Source organism: Ursus maritimus, unplaced genomic scaffold, assembly GCF_017311325.1.
Source record: "Ursus maritimus isolate PB19 unplaced genomic scaffold, ASM1731132v1 scaffold_3, whole genome shotgun sequence".
In the NCBI taxonomy this organism is placed as follows: Eukaryota; Metazoa; Chordata; class Mammalia; order Carnivora; family Ursidae; genus Ursus; species Ursus maritimus.
The window spans coordinates 66,528,290-66,548,037 of NW_024425563.1; the positions used below are offsets into that span (position 1 = coordinate 66,528,290).

General features: G+C 40.7%; 1 protein-coding gene across 4 annotated transcripts in view; it reads right to left on the bottom strand.

Moving 5' to 3' along the window:
- Window positions 1-14,012: 14,012 nt before the first annotated feature.
- DYNC1I1 (dynein cytoplasmic 1 intermediate chain 1) overlaps window positions 14,013-19,748 on the bottom strand; it is a 265,154-nt gene continuing 259,418 nt past the window's right edge. For all 4 annotated transcript variants that reach the window (XM_008686272.2, XM_008686271.2, XM_040644258.1 and 1 more), the window contains one exon: window positions 14,013-14,961. In XM_008686272.2, the coding sequence (XP_008684494.1) occupies window positions 14,851-14,961 (111 nt within the window). In that variant the 3' untranslated portion in view covers window positions 14,013-14,850. The remainder of the gene's footprint in view (window positions 14,962-19,748) is intronic.

The window sequence follows — 19,748 nt, forward strand, 5'->3', positions numbered from 1 at the left end:
TACCATTGCTGGAAAACAATGTTTAAAATTTTGTGCTTATATGTTATTTAATGGTGTGGCCTATGTAAACCTCAGGATGCTTACATTTTGACAGTCTTCTGGAAATGTTTAACAGCACATAACTCAGTGAGCAGGGAATAAAAACGGGAAGAAATTGTGCTTGAAACTGTTGGTAACCCCGTCCGGCTAGGTCTTCAGCAAGTCATGTCGAAATTCTTCAGGTAGACGGAGGGAAGTCTCCAGCGATGGAATTCGAGTTCTGTCTTGGGGCCCCATTTATCAGCTTTGTAGATGCTTCTCTCAAAGTCATCATGTGCCTTCTCTCCGCAGAAGCCATTCTTTTGGGGATGAATTTGTATCTTTGCCACTGAGCAAGAGCCCATTTTAAATTCAGGGTAATCAAACGCTTTCAGGATGTGGATTTTTCCAAGGATTTTTTTTTTCTCCAAAGATTTTTTTAAAAGATGCATTCACTGGTAAGAGCAGTGAAATGTTTTTTCCACAAATGGTACTGCCCACAGAGGGGGTGTGCCTTTTGTTTTACCTTTCGGGAATAACCCAGCCCTCACCAAGGCGTTCTGTTTTCAGTGTTAGGAAGACCGCAGGGGGGCCACCCCCTTTTCCAAGGCCAGGGCAGCTAAGAGCATTGCACCTCTGTCTTAAAACCCTAGCAGTCCTTAGTTTGAAAGCCTGGACCAGGCTCTAATGAGGGTAGGGACTGAGGCTTTTGTTCAGAGTTCCACAGTGCCTGGGACTTAGTAGGCTCTTGGTTATTAATTTGAAGGACGGGTGAATGGATTTTCGAGAAATCTGTATTTTTTCCCAATGAGCAATCTCTATTATTTTCCAACTTTACAAGCCTTTTTCGCTGCTGGAGTTAAAACCATAACTGAAAACAATCACAGGCTTCTATATTGATCACATACTTTAGAAGTCATAAATATGTCTTTTATTAAAGCAACAGCTGTTAAAATTGGTGTTAATGACTTACATTGACCCAGGAACTGTCATATAAACAATATTTAAAGTTCCTGATCATTGTTAAAAGTGAAGCTTTAAAAAAGCATACCTTTTGAGATTAGTGCGGCATTGGGATTGGGATAGGTCATTAAAATAGTCTTTCTTATCAATGAATATTAATTATTTACAACTCATTCTCTCTGTTTCTCTCACTGCCTGATGTTTATGTGTCTGTAGGAGCACAATGACAAGCTTTCCTTTAGAAGCTGCTGAGGACAACGGGAACTCTTTCAAAAGGGTTTGTTTTTAGCTAATGCATTAATTGACTCCAAAAAAGAGTCCAAAGGGAACACTCTGCTTTCATCTGCTGGGGTAACCTAATAAAATAATGTTTGTTTTTAGATTCCCGGCTGTTAAGGGGGTTTTGCTCAAGGCAAAACCACAGTCCCCTCGAATAACTTCAGAAGGAAAGTTAAGAAGACACACTAATTGTGCCTGTCTGAGGCTGGCTTCTCCCAGGTCACAAGCACACCCCCAGCACACGGGTCTGGCCACCGGGGCCTCGGTGCCCACCACCACTTTGATTCCATTAGCCAGGGCTCCTGCCCCTTTGCAGGACGCTTGATTTGACAGTGGAGCAATTCTAAGGTGACTTTAAAATAGACTCCAGTTCTCAGAACAGACTCGTGCAAGCTTACCATAGTCTGTCCTGTATGGTGGGGAGAAGGAAATACAGCTTAAAGAAAAGATTGTTCTCTATCTCTTATCACCTGCCTCCACCTCTTGCTCTTGCTCTTGCTCTTGCTCCGGTCTTGTTGGGCTGCTTTCAAAAGAGGGAGGGGCAAGTCACTCTGCCTCCACCGTGGAGTTCTTTGGCCACTAAGAACTCATTAAATATGAGGTATTACATGCCGGGCATGATCTCACTAAATCCTCCCCACAGCCCTTAAAGTAGGTACTGTTCTTTTTTCGTGTGTACAAATGAGGAAACCCAAGACTCGCAGGGGCCCCGTGTCTTGCTCGTGGCCTCTCAGCTAGCAAATGAGGGGGCTAGGATTTGAATCTAGGTCTCGTGGCAGCCTAAGCCCTGTTCTTTACCTACAAGGGTTTCTCAACAAAATTCAGTCCAGGAAATTCTTATGACAGTCTTTGCCCAGAATATCTTATTGTCACCAGTTCTCAGAATCAGATGTATCATTCCTAGCTTAGAGTAGAAGGGAAGAGTGATCGCTGATTATTTACCACAGTAAGTGTTTTTGCTAATTCAGAGAATTCCAGAGCCTGAGGACCAGGTGAATCCTAACTAGCCTTTTGATGTTCATCTTGTTTTGTTTTTGTTTTTTAAGATTTTATTCATTTGAGGGAAGAGAGAGCACGCATACTCGCGCGCACGCATGAGCAGAGGGGAGGGGCAGAGGGAGAGAGAAGCAGATTCCCTGCAGAGCAGGGAGCCCCACTTGGGGCTCGATCCCAGGACCCTGAGATCATGACCTAAACTGAAGGCAGACGCTTAACCAACTGAGCCACCCAGGCGCCCCAAGGTTCATCTTAAACTATTTTATGACCTAGTAAAGTCAGTAAAGAGAGGATTAAGGTAAACTTGAAGCATTTGCCCCATGAGTTTAAAATGGAAAGGTAATGTGGAAAAAGCAGAGATAAATTTACAGACTGTTATAGTGCAACGCGATATGATGTGAACTGAATTGGACCATCTTAAAAATCTCTACTATAATTAGAAAATGCCATTCTTCAACAAAAGTTGGAAATAATGGAAACCCAAGTTAAAAGTAAATATCTATGGGTACTTGGCCTCAAAGTGTGTCTGGAGGGAATGGAGACAGTTTACAGAATGTGGGATTTGCTGGAATTACTTTTGGATGTAAAATCTCCATCACCACTAATGGTGGAAAAGTCTTACTCTATTCCCAACAAGTGCCCTGCACTCCCTCAAGTCAAAGGAGAGGACATGTACCCCTGCACTCCGCTGTGCCCTCCACCATTCTTACATAAATAAGAGCAGATTCCTGACCGACCCACACTAAACATTAACTGAAAAACATATATCCTTTTCTCATACTTTTTTCAAAAAAGTGATAGACTTCAAAGTGTGAATTTCTGTTTTGAAGTAAAATTTACCTACATAAGTTCTGAGTACAGAAATGTGCTTTATTCAACTAATGAATCATCGAGCCTTACATCGAAAACCGGGGATGTACTGTATGGTGACTAACATAATATAATAAAAAATCATTATTAATAAAAAAAAAAAATGTGCTTTATTATTTTGAGAGTTTAGGTGTCCTTACAGCCACTCCATTGTAAGAAGCTGCTTTTTAGAATAACCTTGTTATTTGAATCAGCTCTAGTCTTATAAAAGTCTTAACACTCTGTTAGAATAAAATCAGAAAAATGAAAAGTTGGGGATGAGAAAAATTGAAAGAGGCATTCTTTTTTTCTTAAGACAGAAGTAGAGTGATTGCTCACGTCCATTGAATTTTATGATTGTGGAGAGTAGAGATTCGCCCATACGTGCCGTCTCAGCCTTTGTCCTCCCTCACAATGCAATGGTATGCATTTCCTTCTTCCTAACTGAAGAAGCAGTTTGTAGCCTAATATCTTAGTTGTCTGAGGTAATAAATAACAGGGCAAACAGTAGATTAACCAGAACCTTGAGAGGACCATCTGGGGAATGAGATGTTCATAGGACTTTGAAGAGCTCTAGCATACTACTGGGAATCTAGAAGAACACACATCCAGACTCAGAACAGTACACATGCTCAGGAGAGACCTGAGAAGGCCCTCAGTTCTCAACCTCCTGCCAGCCTTGAGGCTCTCCAGAAAAAGGAAGTGAAGACTGATGCAGAGTGGTGAGCTGCCTGGCCGAGTGTTGAAGGTGCGCCTCAACACACACGAGCCCTTTGGCAAATACTGGCAGAGTCTATTGGTTCAAGGCATTTATGGAAATCTCTGTCCAGCCATTGGCTGAACATCAGATTAACAGACTTCAGGAGCCATACAGGACACAGAATAGATACCGTACGGAATTAGTTCAGAGAATTTGCTAAATAAACGATTACAATAAGCAACAACAACAAATCTGATATTTCCAGAGTTCTACATTAGAGTATTCAAAACACCTAGTGTTCAACAAAAATACAAGACATGTGAAGAAACAGAGTATGGTGTATACACAAGAAAAAAGAAATCAAGAAAAACTGTGTCTGAGGAAGCCCAGAGATTGGATTTTTGTTCTAGACAATGATTTTAAATGAGCTATTATAAGTTTACTCAGTGAGTTAAAGAAAACCATGTCTAAAGAACTAAAGAGAATTACAGAATGATGTTTTAGGCAGAAGAAAGAATAAGCAAATGCGAAGAATTGAAACATGCAATCTAAAGAACAAAAAGGGGAAACAAAGAAAATCGAACACAGACCTGTAGGACAGCATCACAAATGCCAATATGCACGTAACAGGAGTTCCAGAAGGAAAGGAGACCGAGAAAGGGCAGAATTCTTGAAGAGGTAAAGGCTGAAAACTTCCTGAAATTGATGAAAAACAACCTGCATGTCTGAGAAGCTCCATGAAATCCAAGTAGGACAAACTCAGAGACCTGCCCATAAATACATCAGAATCAGACTATCAGAAGCCAAAACCTGTGAGGCAATATTGGAGCTACAAGAAAGAAGCAACTCGTCATACACAAGGGATCCTAAATAAGATTAACCGCTGATAATCTTATCTGAAGCCATAGAGGCCAGAAGGCAGTGGGATGAAATATTCAAAGGGCTGAAAGGAAAAAAAAGAAAAAAGTCTGTCAATGAAGATTCCTACTTCTAGTGAAATTATAATTCAAAAATGAGGGAGAAATAATATTCCCAGATAAGGAACACCTGAAAGTTTGTCACTAGCAGCCTTGCCCTGCAACAGATGCTAAAGAGTCCAGGCTGAAATGAAAGGACAGTAGAGGGAGATTTCAAAATAAGAGAAGGGTCAGTTTATCAAGACAATATAATAAACTAAATATGTAAGTGTCTTGTAACAGAGCTTTAAAGTGCATGGATAAAAACAGACAACTAAAGGATAAATAGACAAATCACAGCCATATTTATGTATTTTCACTTCCCTTCTCAGTAATTGATTGAACACATAGAAAATAATCAGTAAGATTACAGAAGATTGAAACAGTACTCTCAGGCAATTTAGTCTATTTGACATTTTTAGAACCACAGACCCAATATCTGAAGAATTCACATTCTTTTTAAGTGCACATGGAACATTGACCAAGCTAGACCGTATGTTAGCCCATAAAATAAATCTTAATAAATTCCAAAGGATTTGAAATATAGAGTATTTCTTACTCTGTATGTTTTCTTACCAAGCAGAATCAAACTAGAAATAAAAACAAAGATATCTGGAAGGCTTTCAAAATATTTGGAAATTAAACACACTTCTAAAAACCCCATGGGTCAAGTAATATATTGCAACGGAAATTAGAAAATATTTTGAACAGATGATAACGAAAGCACAACAGATCAAAATGTGTAGGATACATACAGTAAAAGCAGTACTTAGAGGGATTTTTATAACTTTAAAAGCCTAAATTAGAAGAAAAGTGTTTTACAACCAGTGATCTAAGTTTCTACTTTAGGAAGTAGGAAAAAAGAACAAATTAAATCCAAAGTAGAAAGAAGAAAAAGTGGACAAACAATAAAGAAAAATCAACAATTCCAAAAGCTGGTTCTTGAAACAGATTAACAATATCGATACCTAACAAGACTTAATTATTTTTAAAAAAGACAAATTACCAATATATCAAGAATTAAAAAGAAGACATCTGTGATTCACTAGAAGAATATAAAAAGGTAATGAGGGGATAGAAGAATAATTTTATGTTAATTTGATAAATTGAAACGGACACATTTCTTAAAAAAATACAACTTGCCAAAATGGAACCAAAAAGAAATAGAAAATCTGAATAGCCTATTTCTATTAAGTAAATGAATTTATTACCAAGAACTTTCTCACAAATAAAACTCCAGGGCCATATGGCTTCACCAGTGAATTCTATCAAATATTTAAGGAAGAATTAATACCAACATTCTACCCTTGCACAAAATAGAGGATATTGGAACATTTCTCAAATCCTCATATGAGCATCATCATGTAACGAAGACCTGACAAAATTACAGACCAGTATCCCTAAGGAACAATTATGAGAAACTGCTTTAATTATTAGCAAATAGAGGCTAGCAACATATTTTGATCCAATGAGGTTTATACCAGGATGGCAAGGTTGGATTAACATTAAAAAAAAAAAAAGCAGCCAATGTAATTCATCACATTAATAGAATAAATGAGACAATTACATGACTATAGCAATAGCTGCAGAACAAAAGCATATGGTAAAACTCAGCACCTGTTCATGATAAAGCGTTCCAATAAGCTAAGAAGAATAAAATAGAATTTCTTCATCTGATAAAAGTGAAACATTGGAACTCATATAAGATCAGGGACAAGGTAAGGATGTCTGCCTTCACCTCTTCAATGCAGCATTGACCTGAAAGTGCCAGCTAGTGTTAAGGGGAAAAAAGATTGGAAAGGAAGAAATACAGTTTTCATTCTCAGTATGATTGTGTATGTAATAACCAATGGGATGTATGAAATCTAGAAATAATAAATATGCTTCGTAAGGTTGCAAAATACAAGGTAAATATACAAAAATTTTATTTCTGAAAACTGGCAAAAAGTATTTGGAAAATAAAATTTAAAAACAATTACCACATTTACAATAGAATAAAAAAAATACCTGGGAATCTTAAAGATGTGCATAACCTAAATACTAAAAAACATTGTGAGATAAAGATGACTCAGTGAATGGGAAGACGTAACTTGTTAACGGATTGGAAGATTCAGAATTGTTAAAATGTTCATTCTTCGAAATTGGTATATAGATTAAATGAAATCCCAATTGAAATCCAAGCAATATGGTTTTCTTTTTTGTTTTTTTAAGATTTAGTGAGAGAGAAAGCACAAGCAGGGGGAGCAGCAGGCAGAGGCAGAAGCAGGCTCCCTACTGAGCAGGGAGCCCGATGCAGGACTGGATCCCAGGATCCTGGGATCATGACCTGAGCCGAAGGCAGATGCTTAACCAACCGACTAAGCCACCCAGGTGTCCCGCAATGTAAAGTTTTACAGTGATTCTAAAATTATGTGGGAAAACAAAAGATCTAGAGTAGCTAAAACAAGCTTTCAAAATGAATAACAAATTTGGAGTACTTACACTACCTGATTTCAACACTTATACTACCTTTCAAGATAAAAGCTATAGCAGTCAAGACAGTGTATTATATAGAGACCAATTACTCAAAAAATAGAATATGAGTTCATAAAAATAGCTATATGTATATCATCAATTGACTTTTTACCAAGGATGCCAATTCAATGGTCAAAAAGAAAATGATTTTTTTCAACACATATTGCCAGACCAGCTAAATATCCATAAATTAAAAAAAAAAAAATCAGTTTTGACCACTGCCTCATCCCATACAGAAACATTAATTTAAGATTCATCATAGAGCTAAATGTAGAGGCTAAAACAATAAATAGAAGGAAACAAGATAATATCTTTGCGACCTGTGGCAACCAAAGATTTGCTAGGAAGAACTATAAAATACTAACCAGAAATGATTAAAACGGTCAAATTGGACTTCAAGAAAGTTTAACATTTCTTTATATCACAATATTTTAAGGGAATGAAGTTCCACGTCCTAGACTGGGAAGAATATTTATAACACCTATATCTGACAAAAGGATTTATATATAGGTTATATAAAGAACTTTCTTAATAATAAAAAGAAAATCCAGTTCTTAAAAATGGCCAAAATATTTGAGCAGCTTGTTCACAGAAAAAGGTGTAATGTGACATGCAAGAATGGCCAATAAGCACATGAAAAGGTGCTCAAAACCACTAGTCACCAAGGGTAGGCAAACTAAACCCACAGCTAGATAGTGTTTCATACTCCCCAAGATGGCCCAAGTGACGTGGATCGACAATACGAGATGCTGGAACGCCGTGGAGCACCTGGAACACCGATGCTTTGTTGTGGGAATGCAGGATGGTACACCCACTTCGCAGGACGCTTATGAAATTTCTTAGGAATTCTAGTTAAACATAGATCTACCATGTGACCCAGAAATTCTACTTGCTGTATTTGTCTAAGAAAACACGTGCCTACAAAAACTATACAAGAATATTCACAGCAACGTTAGACCAAAAGGCCTCCAACCGGAAACACTAATGTTCAGTAACTGGTGAGCAAGTAGATAAATTCAGAATAATTGTAAAATGGAATACCAGTCAGCAATAAAAAGGAACATACTACTGAAATATTCAGCATGTGGACGAATGTCAAAAAAAATTATGTCAAGCAAAATAACCCAGACACAAAAATAAGGCCTGCTGTGTGATTTCACTCCTATGAAGTTTAGGAGTGGAACACGCACAACTAGTCTGTGTTGACAGAAATCAAAACAGTGATTGCTAGAAAGGGCCACAGGAGTATTTCCCTCCTTATTAAAATATTCCGTATCTCGTTTTGTCTGCCGGTTACGTAAGTGTACATAATTGTTAAGATTTTTTGAACCGAACACTCCCTATCTGTGCATTTTATCATACGTGAATTATGCCTCAATGAAAATACAAAACCTTTTTCTCATCTTAAGTTTACACATAATTTGTAAGCCTCCCTGTCAGTGCTCTAATTGGGAGCGTCAGCTGCTTTTAAGCTCATCTTCAGTTGCTGGTGTTGCTGTTTTAAACTATGACTTCTTACTGAGGTTGCTGGTAAGCAGGGAGCCTGTTACTCCCACAGATAAAAGGTTAGTTGGAAAAGTCAGAGGAATGACCTTAATTATATTAAAGGGTGAAATTTGGAATATGTGCATAAGGGCTTATAAACTCAGTGCTTCCCACATTCTGGACAGAAGAGACAATTAGTACAAAGACCCTATGATTGGAGGTGTGTGGTGTGTCAGGGAAGAGTGAGGTGGGAGAAATGGGAGTGGATTAGTGAAGATTAGGTAACAGGATGTAGGATCAGACAGGAAGTGAGAGTCAAATCATACAGGGCCTATGGGCCACTATCAGGATTTTGCTTTTACTCCAAGTGAGGTGAAAGCCTTTCATGTGTTTTGTTTTGGTTTGTTTTTTATTGAAGTTGAGCTGGCCTACTATGTCAAATTAGTTTCAGGTGTTCAGCATACTGATTTGACATTTAATGCATTATAAAAAGCTCACCATGGTAAGTGCAGTCACCGTCTGTCATCATACAAAGTTATTACAATATTACTGACTATATTCCCTATGCTGGACTTTATATCCCCGTGACTTAAGCCATTGGTGTGCTTTGAGCTGAGGAGTTCAGTGTTGTAACGGTGTCGTTCAAGCGGCTATGTTGGGAAGAGACAAAGAGGTCAAAGGTGAGAGCCAGGAGGTCAGCTAGGAGATAATTGCAAGAATTGATGAGACAGATGATGGCTTGGCCCAGGGCAGTGTATGGATAGGTACTTACTCCTGGCCCCTTGTCTTGCCACACAAAATGCATGACTACGTGCATAGCTTACAGCCTATATTGGAAGGCTTTTCCCTCTTCACTGTCTTCCAAGGCCACGCTTAAGTATGGCTGTAATGTAGCTGTCGTCCATTCTTCACGTTCACCCACAAACTGAGCCAACCCATATGTACTCTGAGCTCTGACCTTTTCCTCTTTTTTCAGCCAGTCATGCAGATCCCACCCTCCCCACATAGGACCATATACGCAAGCATGGGAAAGGGGGGCTGGTAAAATCCTGTTGGGTGACATTGGGCTTCTGGGCTCCTTGCTCATGCAGCTTACTCACACCCTCCGGTTCTGCTTGCATGTACATCCTGGATGCACAATTTCAATCCTGTAGAAGTAGTTTCTTCTGGATCTTTCTAACTTTCTAACTTGGTGAGGCTGACAGGACTCAACTTACAATGGGTTGTTTGGATGTCTGCTATCTTCATATCTTCGTGGTGAAGAGTTCTCCTTCTCCCGTGACCCAGTCACATGCCAGGAGCTGTTTCTCAAAAGTCACATAATTCTTCGCTTCAGATAGCTCCACTTTCCTTTGGAACCTCATGGGCCACTGTTACGATTTCCCTACTGGGGCTTGCCATAAGTTGCCATATCTTTTCCCACCGGTGACACTTCTAATACCGCAGCATCTCTTGAACAGCCCGGTAGAGCTCCCCGCCCTGCGGTTTGGATCTCCTGCAGAGTCCTTCCTCATTCTGAGCCCCCGCCCAGTGCCCTGCATGCCACCTGGTAAACAGAGTATTCTAAGTCGTGGAGTGTGTTGCCTTCAGAACCTGGAGAGGCCTGCCAGGCGCTGTGCTTCCTTGTGTTGGGAGTTCTCAGCTCCAGCCCTTTCTACTTGGGAAGGGATATCCCAGCATGTGCCTAACCACTGGATTCCTAGAAACTCCACTGAAGTAGCATGTTCTCAAATCTTCCCTGAATCCATCTCCCACGTTCTGGAGTATATATACCTTACCGGATTCCTGGTGCGATAGTTAACTCTTGTTTATCCTACCTAATCAGTGCGAGGCCGTTGATATGATGGGTTGATGTAATGTTCTTTGGGTGTTCAGGCAGGTCCAGACCTATTTTAGAATATGGTGGAGGATAAGACATTAACAGCCCTGAGACAGAAGTGTAAATAAATATTCTCTTTCTCACATAAGTACAAACTGTTTCTAATCTTACTGTATAGTTGGAATAGAAGACAATGCATTCGTGAGCGACACACCATGTACCAAAGGCCTTATTAATCTGTTCCAAGAAAGATGTGATGTATGACACAGCAGCGATGATAGGAGCGCCTACTTGGTTGAGCTTGCATGACTATTTAGTTATTCTCCGAGATCTGTCTAACTTAAGAAGAGGCCAGACTAGTGTCTTAAATGGATAAATTCTAGGGACCGCCACTCTGCATCTTCTAGGACTCTAAGAATGTCGCTAATGTCTGCCATCCTCCCAGCCCTACCCTGAGATGTAATATTGTTTTTTATTTACCATCCTGGTAGGAGGAGGTGGGGGTATGGCAGTTTCAGAGATCTCCACTTGGCCTTCCCTTCTGTATAGCTCTTACCCCAGAGGCCAGGAACCCAGTGCCAACTATGTTGGTTCCAATTGAACCACTCAGGATTGGGGAAACGGTCACTGTGTAGGTCCATAGACCCAATGAGCCCTTTGTGACCTAGGGGTTAGTAAGGGCTTTATTATTTTACCTAGTCACTATAAGTTACCATTCTAACTGGGGACTATGATAAAGTTTCAGGTTTCATTGTGAACCTAGACCCTATATCCACTAGTTCTCCAAGTATCTGATTTTTTTCTGCATTATACATTGACCTGAATAAATGGCCATAAGTCCCTTTGGGGAAGGACTGAGGAAATCATCAGAATGTTTGTCCTGTGTTCTTCCTGCTAGGCGAGATGCCTCTTCAGCCGACGGGCTCTAGATCAGCAAATTGGCTCAGGTCTGAGTAATGAGCAGAGGATCGTGATTTTCTATTGCGGTAACTGCCTTGAGCCACTTGCTCCTAGTTTTTTCATTTTCTTTTTCTTTCTTTCTTTTCTTTCTTTTTTTTTCTTTTCTTTCTTTCTTTCTCTTTCTTTCTTTTTTCTTTTCTTTTCTTTTTTCTTTTCTTTTCTTTCTTTCTTCTCTCCTCCATTCTTTTATGTTTTCAGTTATGGATGTTAAGCGCCATTCGAGCTGCCTGTTTTGCCCTTCGGATGCCACGTTCTGTGCGTGTGTAAAGCCCCCTTCGCAGCCCCCTGACGTAGCTGGCCGTTACAGTAATTGTGGCTTCCTGGCTTCTGGGGGTAACTGCCACCACCCCGCCACTGTTAACTCCAGGGTGTCGTCATCCCCGTAGATACTAACAAGCCCTGATCTGTGCCTGTGTCTCCTGCTCTCAGCCCTGGCCTGCGAAGAAGGCCACGACTAAGATCCCTAGAGATGCTTGTGTTTTCCTCACTAGCTCACTGCTGATGGTGTTGGTGAAGTGTGTGTGCCCTACTCTGTAACATAACTCTTGGATGTGTCTTCCGTTTTACCTCATATTTCTCTTCTAACATAATCTACTTCCTTCAGCCCCTTTATCCCTGTCTGTACTATCAGGGCAGCTCACACAGTTTCACTTCATGAACTGTACACTACATCTTCTCCAGACTTCTAAGAACCACTGCATCAACCACCCTATCTCCTGGGGTCCTTGCCAGAGTATAAAATCGTATATCCCAAAAAAATGCCACTAGAAGAAGTGAGTTCTTGCCTATCCAGTCTTAACATTCTGGCTCCCTTAAACCCCTCCGAATCCAATTTCAGTGTTGTTCCCCTGACCCCTAATGGTACTTGTTAATTCTTGCAACTCTTTTGGTGATGAGTCTCTTTGTTCTCTTATCAGGCCCAGCATGTCTTCTCCAGACAGATTGTGCTGGGAGAGCCGTCAGACAGTGATGTTGGTCTGACCCTGAGAGAGAGGGAAGGACGAGGGGAAGGAAGAACCATTAATTTTAGATTGTAGTTCTAGAAAGTTTTAGCAGTGTTGACAGGGAGTCCTTGAGCCAGTTACCTCTCAGAGAAGTCTTACATCTCCCAAGAATAGGCCTGCCTCAGTGTCTGCTGTGCTCACTCAGCTGAGAGCAGCTTGTGGGAAGCATGGCCTTGGTCAAACAAGGTGATGGATTTCAAAGCAGAGCAGCGGGAGCGGTCAGTCAGGTATGCTGTCTGCAGTAGGAGACCAGAGAGGCAGATTTTCATGGCTGCCACATTCCTTCCAGGTACAAAGCTGGGCTGACTTGAATGGCTGTGGACTGGCTGGGTATCTCTCTATCCACATGACCACTGCATGGTCACCTTGGGCCTGTGTGTGGCGCAGAGATCTCAGGATGGTTATACCTCTTACACAGATGGTTGTCCTTCTTGGCTTAGGGACAAAGAGTGAGTGTGCTCAGAGACCAAAAGGAAGCTATAAGTCTTCTCATAACCGTGTCCTGGACCCCACACAGCATCACTTCCCCCATAGTCCATCATTTACATCAGCTCAGCCCGACTCCACGTGGAATGGCACTGCACAAGACTGTTTTGTAGACCAGCTACCACAGTGGGATGCGTACGTATGTAAACTTATGCAATGTTCCTTGTGCTTACTGCAGGGGCTCTGGCCTTCTTGCTATTTGGTCTTTCTTTACTCATGGAATCATTGAGAGTTTGGTAATAGCAACTCATGGATTATTGATTTATTCTTGGTCCTTTAGTGTAAGCTTGAGAAACTTTTTTTTTTCCCTGGTACTCTTATTGGATTGCTTTTAAACCTATTTAAGACCCTCATATTTTATCTTTAAAAATTCCTGCCTTCAAAGAATTTCAGTATCTATATACCATAGGGCACTTTAGAGCAAAAGCATGCCATTGTTTTTAAAAGAAATCTCACAGTTCAAGGAGCCTCTACCACCAACACATCATGGAGATTCTCTTCCTGAAAAGCTGAAAGTCTGTCTTCAGATGTTTTTTATGACTCAACCACTATTTATTTGAATTCTCTCTAGGCATGAAATGACTTTTTGAGAAAATTTTCTATTAAAATTGTTTATAGACATATTTCCTAGTCCAATAGCAATAAACATAATTTTCTGGTGTAAATTCTTTTAAAAATTTGAAGAAATGTGCAGGACATTTGGTATCTGTTCACCTTAACCAGTTTTCCTTATTCCAACATTTAAGACCATCTTTGGGCAAAAGTGGCTCTGGTGAGAGATAAGGGGAAGCTTTCCCAAAAACCACACACGTTCCCTCATAAAAATAAAACCAGAGTCTTGGTTTAAGTCCAGCCAGGCTAGCTGCCTGTAAGTTCATGATCAATCTCTAACATGGCCTTCACGTATCTCCCCCACCCCCTTGTCATAGCAGAATTCTAATCAGGCTTTCCCCAAGCGGAGGACTGATCCACGCTGGCGCAGACCTGGTGTGGAACATTTTATTGGCCATATGGTGTCATATTCAAGAACCACAGACTTTTGTTGGACTGTGTTAGCTTGAATGACAAGTATCAATAGTCAACTACATTTGAAATATTGTTAAAGTACCTAGAAATAATAGGCATTAAAATTCATTCCGTTCACTGCAACAAACCTCTAAAGATTTCTTGTCCTCAGTGGAACCGGCATACTGTAATTGTTATTTGGACCTTAATGTCACGTCAGCAGCAGCAGAGACAATACGGTCCTCTCATTATGCACATGCTCTAGGATCGTTTATTTTAATGCTTTCAAATAAATATGTTCCATGCAGCACACCACACTAAATAAGGAGCAGCAGTGTTCTTCTAGTAAATCCATCCACAATGTGAGTCACCATGTAAAACACCACATCTCGAGTCTTTGGCCCTGTACCGTATCATGAAGCACACCACATCTGCACCTAATCATATCTGGCTTCATATGGATTTAATAGGACTGTGCCAGAAGTGCATGTAAGAACAAATTTAACCAGAGGTTTCCAGCTATTAAATACAGCTACTAAGTAGTTAAAAGGCAACAACTAAACCCGTAAAGCCTACACCCCCCCCCCATTTTTGAGACAGAAATATAAAGACAGAAATGCTCTGGTGAATGGCAGGTCAGTGGAAAGCGGGGTGGGATACATTCAGAATACTTGGAGCAAAGCTGGCACATAGGACACCCAAAATGTCACGCAACACTGATACTGAATGGACACCAAATACGAGTGGAATCGATGACTGCAGAGCTGAATTCTAGAAGGTGAAGGTCGGGGCTGGGGTTGGGGTGGTTCGTTTCCACTAGGCAGATAACTCAACGGTGCCTTCCTCCTCGCTATCAGCTCTGTTGGCACGGATCTCCACGAGGGTCCTGGCAAAGCGGGTCCATTCGTCATTGTGGGGAACTGCAAGCTGCAAAGCAAATTAATGGGAAATGGTGAACAAGTATCTCACAGGCTGGAAAGCCCTGCAGCCTCCTGACTGCTCCTCCGGGGGCAGCCGTTTCTCTTGGACTATAAAGGAGGCCAGATCATCCCTGAATCGGCTCTGAAGTGTCACCCTGAAACTGACAAACTTAAGAGAATAATGTCACTCCCAGAAGAAAAATCACTTGTGGAATTTATAAAACTTTTAAAAACTTACATAAACTATACAATGACAGCAGCCAGTTAAAGCATTTTCAGTCATGAAAACCCATTGTAAGAAGACCAGAGTTAAAGTGAACACAGCAAATAAAAACTGCATAATTGACTAGGATTTTGAAATAACTGTGGTACTGCCTTTCTAAGTCCAGGCTATTGGTCCTTTTTTAAGTGTGGCTAGTGCGCTAATACGCACGGCTGAAGTCTAGTTTACATATACAAAGAAGTTTTACTATGAAAGAATGATTTGGGTATTCAGCAAGATCTTACCAAGAGTTCTAAGTACTTCACATGTATTAACTCATTCCTCACAACAACCCTATGTAGAGTAATACTAGTATTTCCATTTTACGGAAGAAGAAGTCAAGGCACAGAAAGATTAAATCATCTGCCAAAGTTTGCACAGCTAGCAAATACCAAGGCCAGTATTCTCTAGCTCCAGGATCTGCATCCCTAGCCAGTGGGCCATACCGATTCACCAAAAGGGGGGGGGGTTATAAAATTGCCCAAATACTATCTTCTTCTATGCACAATGCAGTGAGGAGAAAATTAACCCCACCCAATACAAATTACATATATGAATTTTGTTAGCTGATTTAAAGGATAATGATTTCTTTACACAGCATCCAAAAACGAATTGCTTAAAGATAACCATGCAAATGCTTGGAATGGAAAAGAGAATTATTTGAAGATGAGAAGTAGGATCAAGTAGAAGTCTGAATGGTTTTTATAGAGACTAAAATTGATTTAGACTGTACAGTGATTTTCTTGGAGGACTGCCCTATAAGACGGGGTACCCCATCTGTAGGTACTAGTGCTACCCTATTCTATAAACATTAATAACATTCATCTCGATACACATTTTTGAAAATAAGGAGGAAGCCAAGCTAAGCTTTGTGATCACTTTTACAGCTGAAAAATTACCCACTGTACAGAGCCAAATGATTAGAACTTTAAATTTTTATTACAGGGGATGATATTCTCAGATAATGTCTAAGACAACTTCTTGGAGGATGGCATCATCAGTCGACAACATACATCCTGCCATTAGTGTTCTAGTCCTAAGGTTTAAACGTTTCAATAATATAATTCTGGAAATGATCTACAGGTGGGGGAGTAAGGTCTACTTATTTTGAGAAATGCAGTACCAATAAGAATTCTCATTTGGTCATTTGAATGAGTTTTTGAATAGTTAACTACTTCCCTAGTTATTGAAATAAATCCAGATTTCTCCTTACGCAATGACATAAGTTCGTAATAGTACTGAATGACAGTTACCCCTTCGCTCAGTCCATTTTCCCTACTATGAGCTCTTTTCCTAGGTTCCACCATTCTTCATTTTACTCAATTTTAGAAAATACTGCACTGGGGAAATGAGGCCTCCAAATAAATGCTACCAAAGAGCTAACAAAAAGCATAAGCAGCAAAGGGTTGGTATCATATTTATATGAAAGAATAGGTCCACTATTTCTTTTCTCTTCTCCAACTCCTGACCAACTCCTTCCAAAAAGAACCACAGCACTAAAGCCTAGGGAGAGACAAAGCCAACCATGATAACATGATTGTAACTTTTTCTCATAGTAGCTGAGAATCAAGCTATAACTAGAGCACCTCATAATTTCACAGAACTTGAAGTATTGGGAAAAAGCAGACCCTCCTCACAATACGTTATACAATATATGATACGGGATAGAGCTCCAGGAGTTTGGCTCATAAACATGGCGCTGTATTACTGTTGAGGCGGTGCAAGTTTAACGACCGTCTGATGCCGTGGGTAATGGGCTGTTGATAGCAATATATAGGGACTACATACTCAAACGAGAAAACAGGTAAATATGTTTTACCTAGTTTCGTGAAGTAGTAATAGCGAGACTGTTAAGAAATGATACGAATGACGGTTAGGAAACATCGAGGTTTGAATGTGTGTCCAGGTACAGCTGGAGATAGAACTGAGTACCATTTATGACAGTTAAGTTGTACACCTAACTTTTCAAAAACGAATTCTGTTAGATTTAAATGTTTCTAAGGAAGAAACAAAAATACCCTGCAGTGGAACTACCTTTGACCCTTTCCATGGGGATGGGACTACGGAAATACCAGCACCTGTCCTTGCCCTCACAAAGGAGTTCCTGGTGTTCTAACGCAGCTTGTCCTCTTTTTGATCTGTGAAAGTTTCATTTAGGTTGGAAATATTAGAAGTTTAAAGAAAAAAAGAACAACATTCTACAAAGTATTTTCCTCTCTAGAATGCCATAAACTTCACAGAAATGTTTGCTTTGGTTCACAAACAAAACCACAACAAAAAACATTCCAGAGTAGAACACAATGAAAACACAATTGCTTCTAGAAACTTAAATTTACCTACCTCATCCTATTACACTTTCTCATTTAGTTGGCTATAAAAATAACCCAAGATGATTGTAACGTTAGATTTAGAAGGTGAACTGCACGCTGCCCCGTTTTTAGAATTAAGTATCACCATCAGGAAGCGCTTTAAGTATAATCTTAGCTTGAATGTGTGAATGTGCATTCACAGGCGGTTTCCACACCCAAAGTAATAATTTTTGGCATCTGAATTACTTGTAGGTAAGACCAAACAGGCGTCCTAACAAACAAGAAGACCACTCCTCTCATTTTACATCTGTGGCTGTACATAGCATCCATTTGGACAGAACCGTCCTTCCTGTCCTTGGCACTCCTGACTTTCCTCACCTGGTTCTGTCTGATTGGAAGTGGCTGGAAAGGAGGCTCAGGAGCATAAACTCATCGGAGACTTCCTCTAGGAGGCTTCTAGCCCAATAATACCATAATCGTGAAGTAGGAAAATTCTTTGTCCCTGTTTCTTAGTTAAAGACTAAGACTGCTCTCGTGTTCCTCCAGCTAGCACACGAATGTATTCAGTCGGCAGGGGCTGCGGACCAACTCTATGCCCGGTGCCGTGCTAGGGATTAAAGAGACAGCAGTGAGTGAGTGCGGCACACGATGACCATGAGAACAGGCGAAAATGACCGTGTTTTCTTGGGTCAAAATGTGTGAATACTGGCATAGGTGTTTGTTCGGATTTGTTTTTGTTTTTTAACTTCGTCGACATTCCAGACATGAATAGCCTGAAATTGATCTTACGGCGGCAAGTGCACACTTCTCGGTGTGGGTTGTGTGTCAAGCAAGTGGCAGGGAAGCAAATGGCATGTTAATGACATGGCTTCCGCATCTCTCTACGTTTCTACCACGGAACTGAAGGCCAAATCCAGAGCAGAGTCGTTCAGAATAATTTTCCAGCAATTTCCATTTTGTGATAGGAAAAATTTTCACACACGTTTTTAATCGTGATGAGTAATTTCAATTGATTAAAAAAAAAACCTAGAAGCACAGTGAAGGAAACCGCCCACAGTGATAGCAGGGGAGTGCCATAGAGAAGGACTTCTAAGACCTGTCCGGTATTGTACTGAGTCAGAATGGGTCTGGAAACATCGGCCTTCAGATTCATCTGCCAAAGTCCACGTCCTAGGTCAGGATTCAGATTTCGCCACTGCTTTGTAGACGAAGTGCACCCACAAGCCAGTTCACCCCCACATTAGAAAAGTTCTAATTTTTTGCTAAGTGTATAAAGCATTTTTATGCCATAAGCACTGGGGGCTGTGATTCCTGAGATAATACAATCTCAGTTCTAAGAGTGACGGCCTGTTATAGGTATGATACGACCCTATTTTTACAGCCTAGGGAACGAAGGACAAAGATAGTTTCTGAGGTAGCAATTTGGCCCTAAGGAGGAGGTAAAATGAAGCTCAGATCTGGACAGGCGACTTAAGTCCTGTTCTCGTCTTGGTTACTGGCCACGGTCGGGCACTTAACCTCTCGTTGCCTCAATTGTAAAATGGGGATGATGGTGTCTGACCCATTTATCAACAGAGATGGGAAGAGGATGAGAAAGGTAATCTAAGGGAAGAAAATACTATGAGTTCATCATGGAATAGCCACGCGTTCTTTTCTAAAGCGTCACTCAGATTGAACATGTTCCTAAAAACGGCCTCTGTACGTGGCATACATACCAATTTATAGCATTTTTGTGATTTTGTTTTCTTAAAAAATTAATGCTGGTGTTTACCACGTGAGGACATTAAGGAACAAGGCATGACCTCTTTTAACAGGTAGGGAAGAGAAGAACGGGAGCTACAGGATCTGCTGAAGCCCACACAACTCCCACACGTGCGTGCGGGGCAGGCAGGAGCCCCGGCCCTTGATGAAACGCCCGCGTACCGCAGCGGAACGGCAGGCAGGTAATGTGTTTTCAATCACCTGCTAAAAGATTCTAAAGATTGTATTTAATCTTCTAGGATTCTTCGGAGATAAAAGGTCAAAAATAAAAAGCGAAAGTGCAGAAGTTGTGGAAAATTTATGAAAATTAGTCCCCTCCTTCCTACTTCTGAGGCCGCGTGGACCTGCCCCGTCCCTGCCTAAATGGAATGGAGGGTGCCCCCGGATCCTGCCCCAGCCCGTCCTCCAGGTAACTAGCTGGCCTAACCACTGGGTGTCTGGCCTGGGCTTCTCGTGCACTTA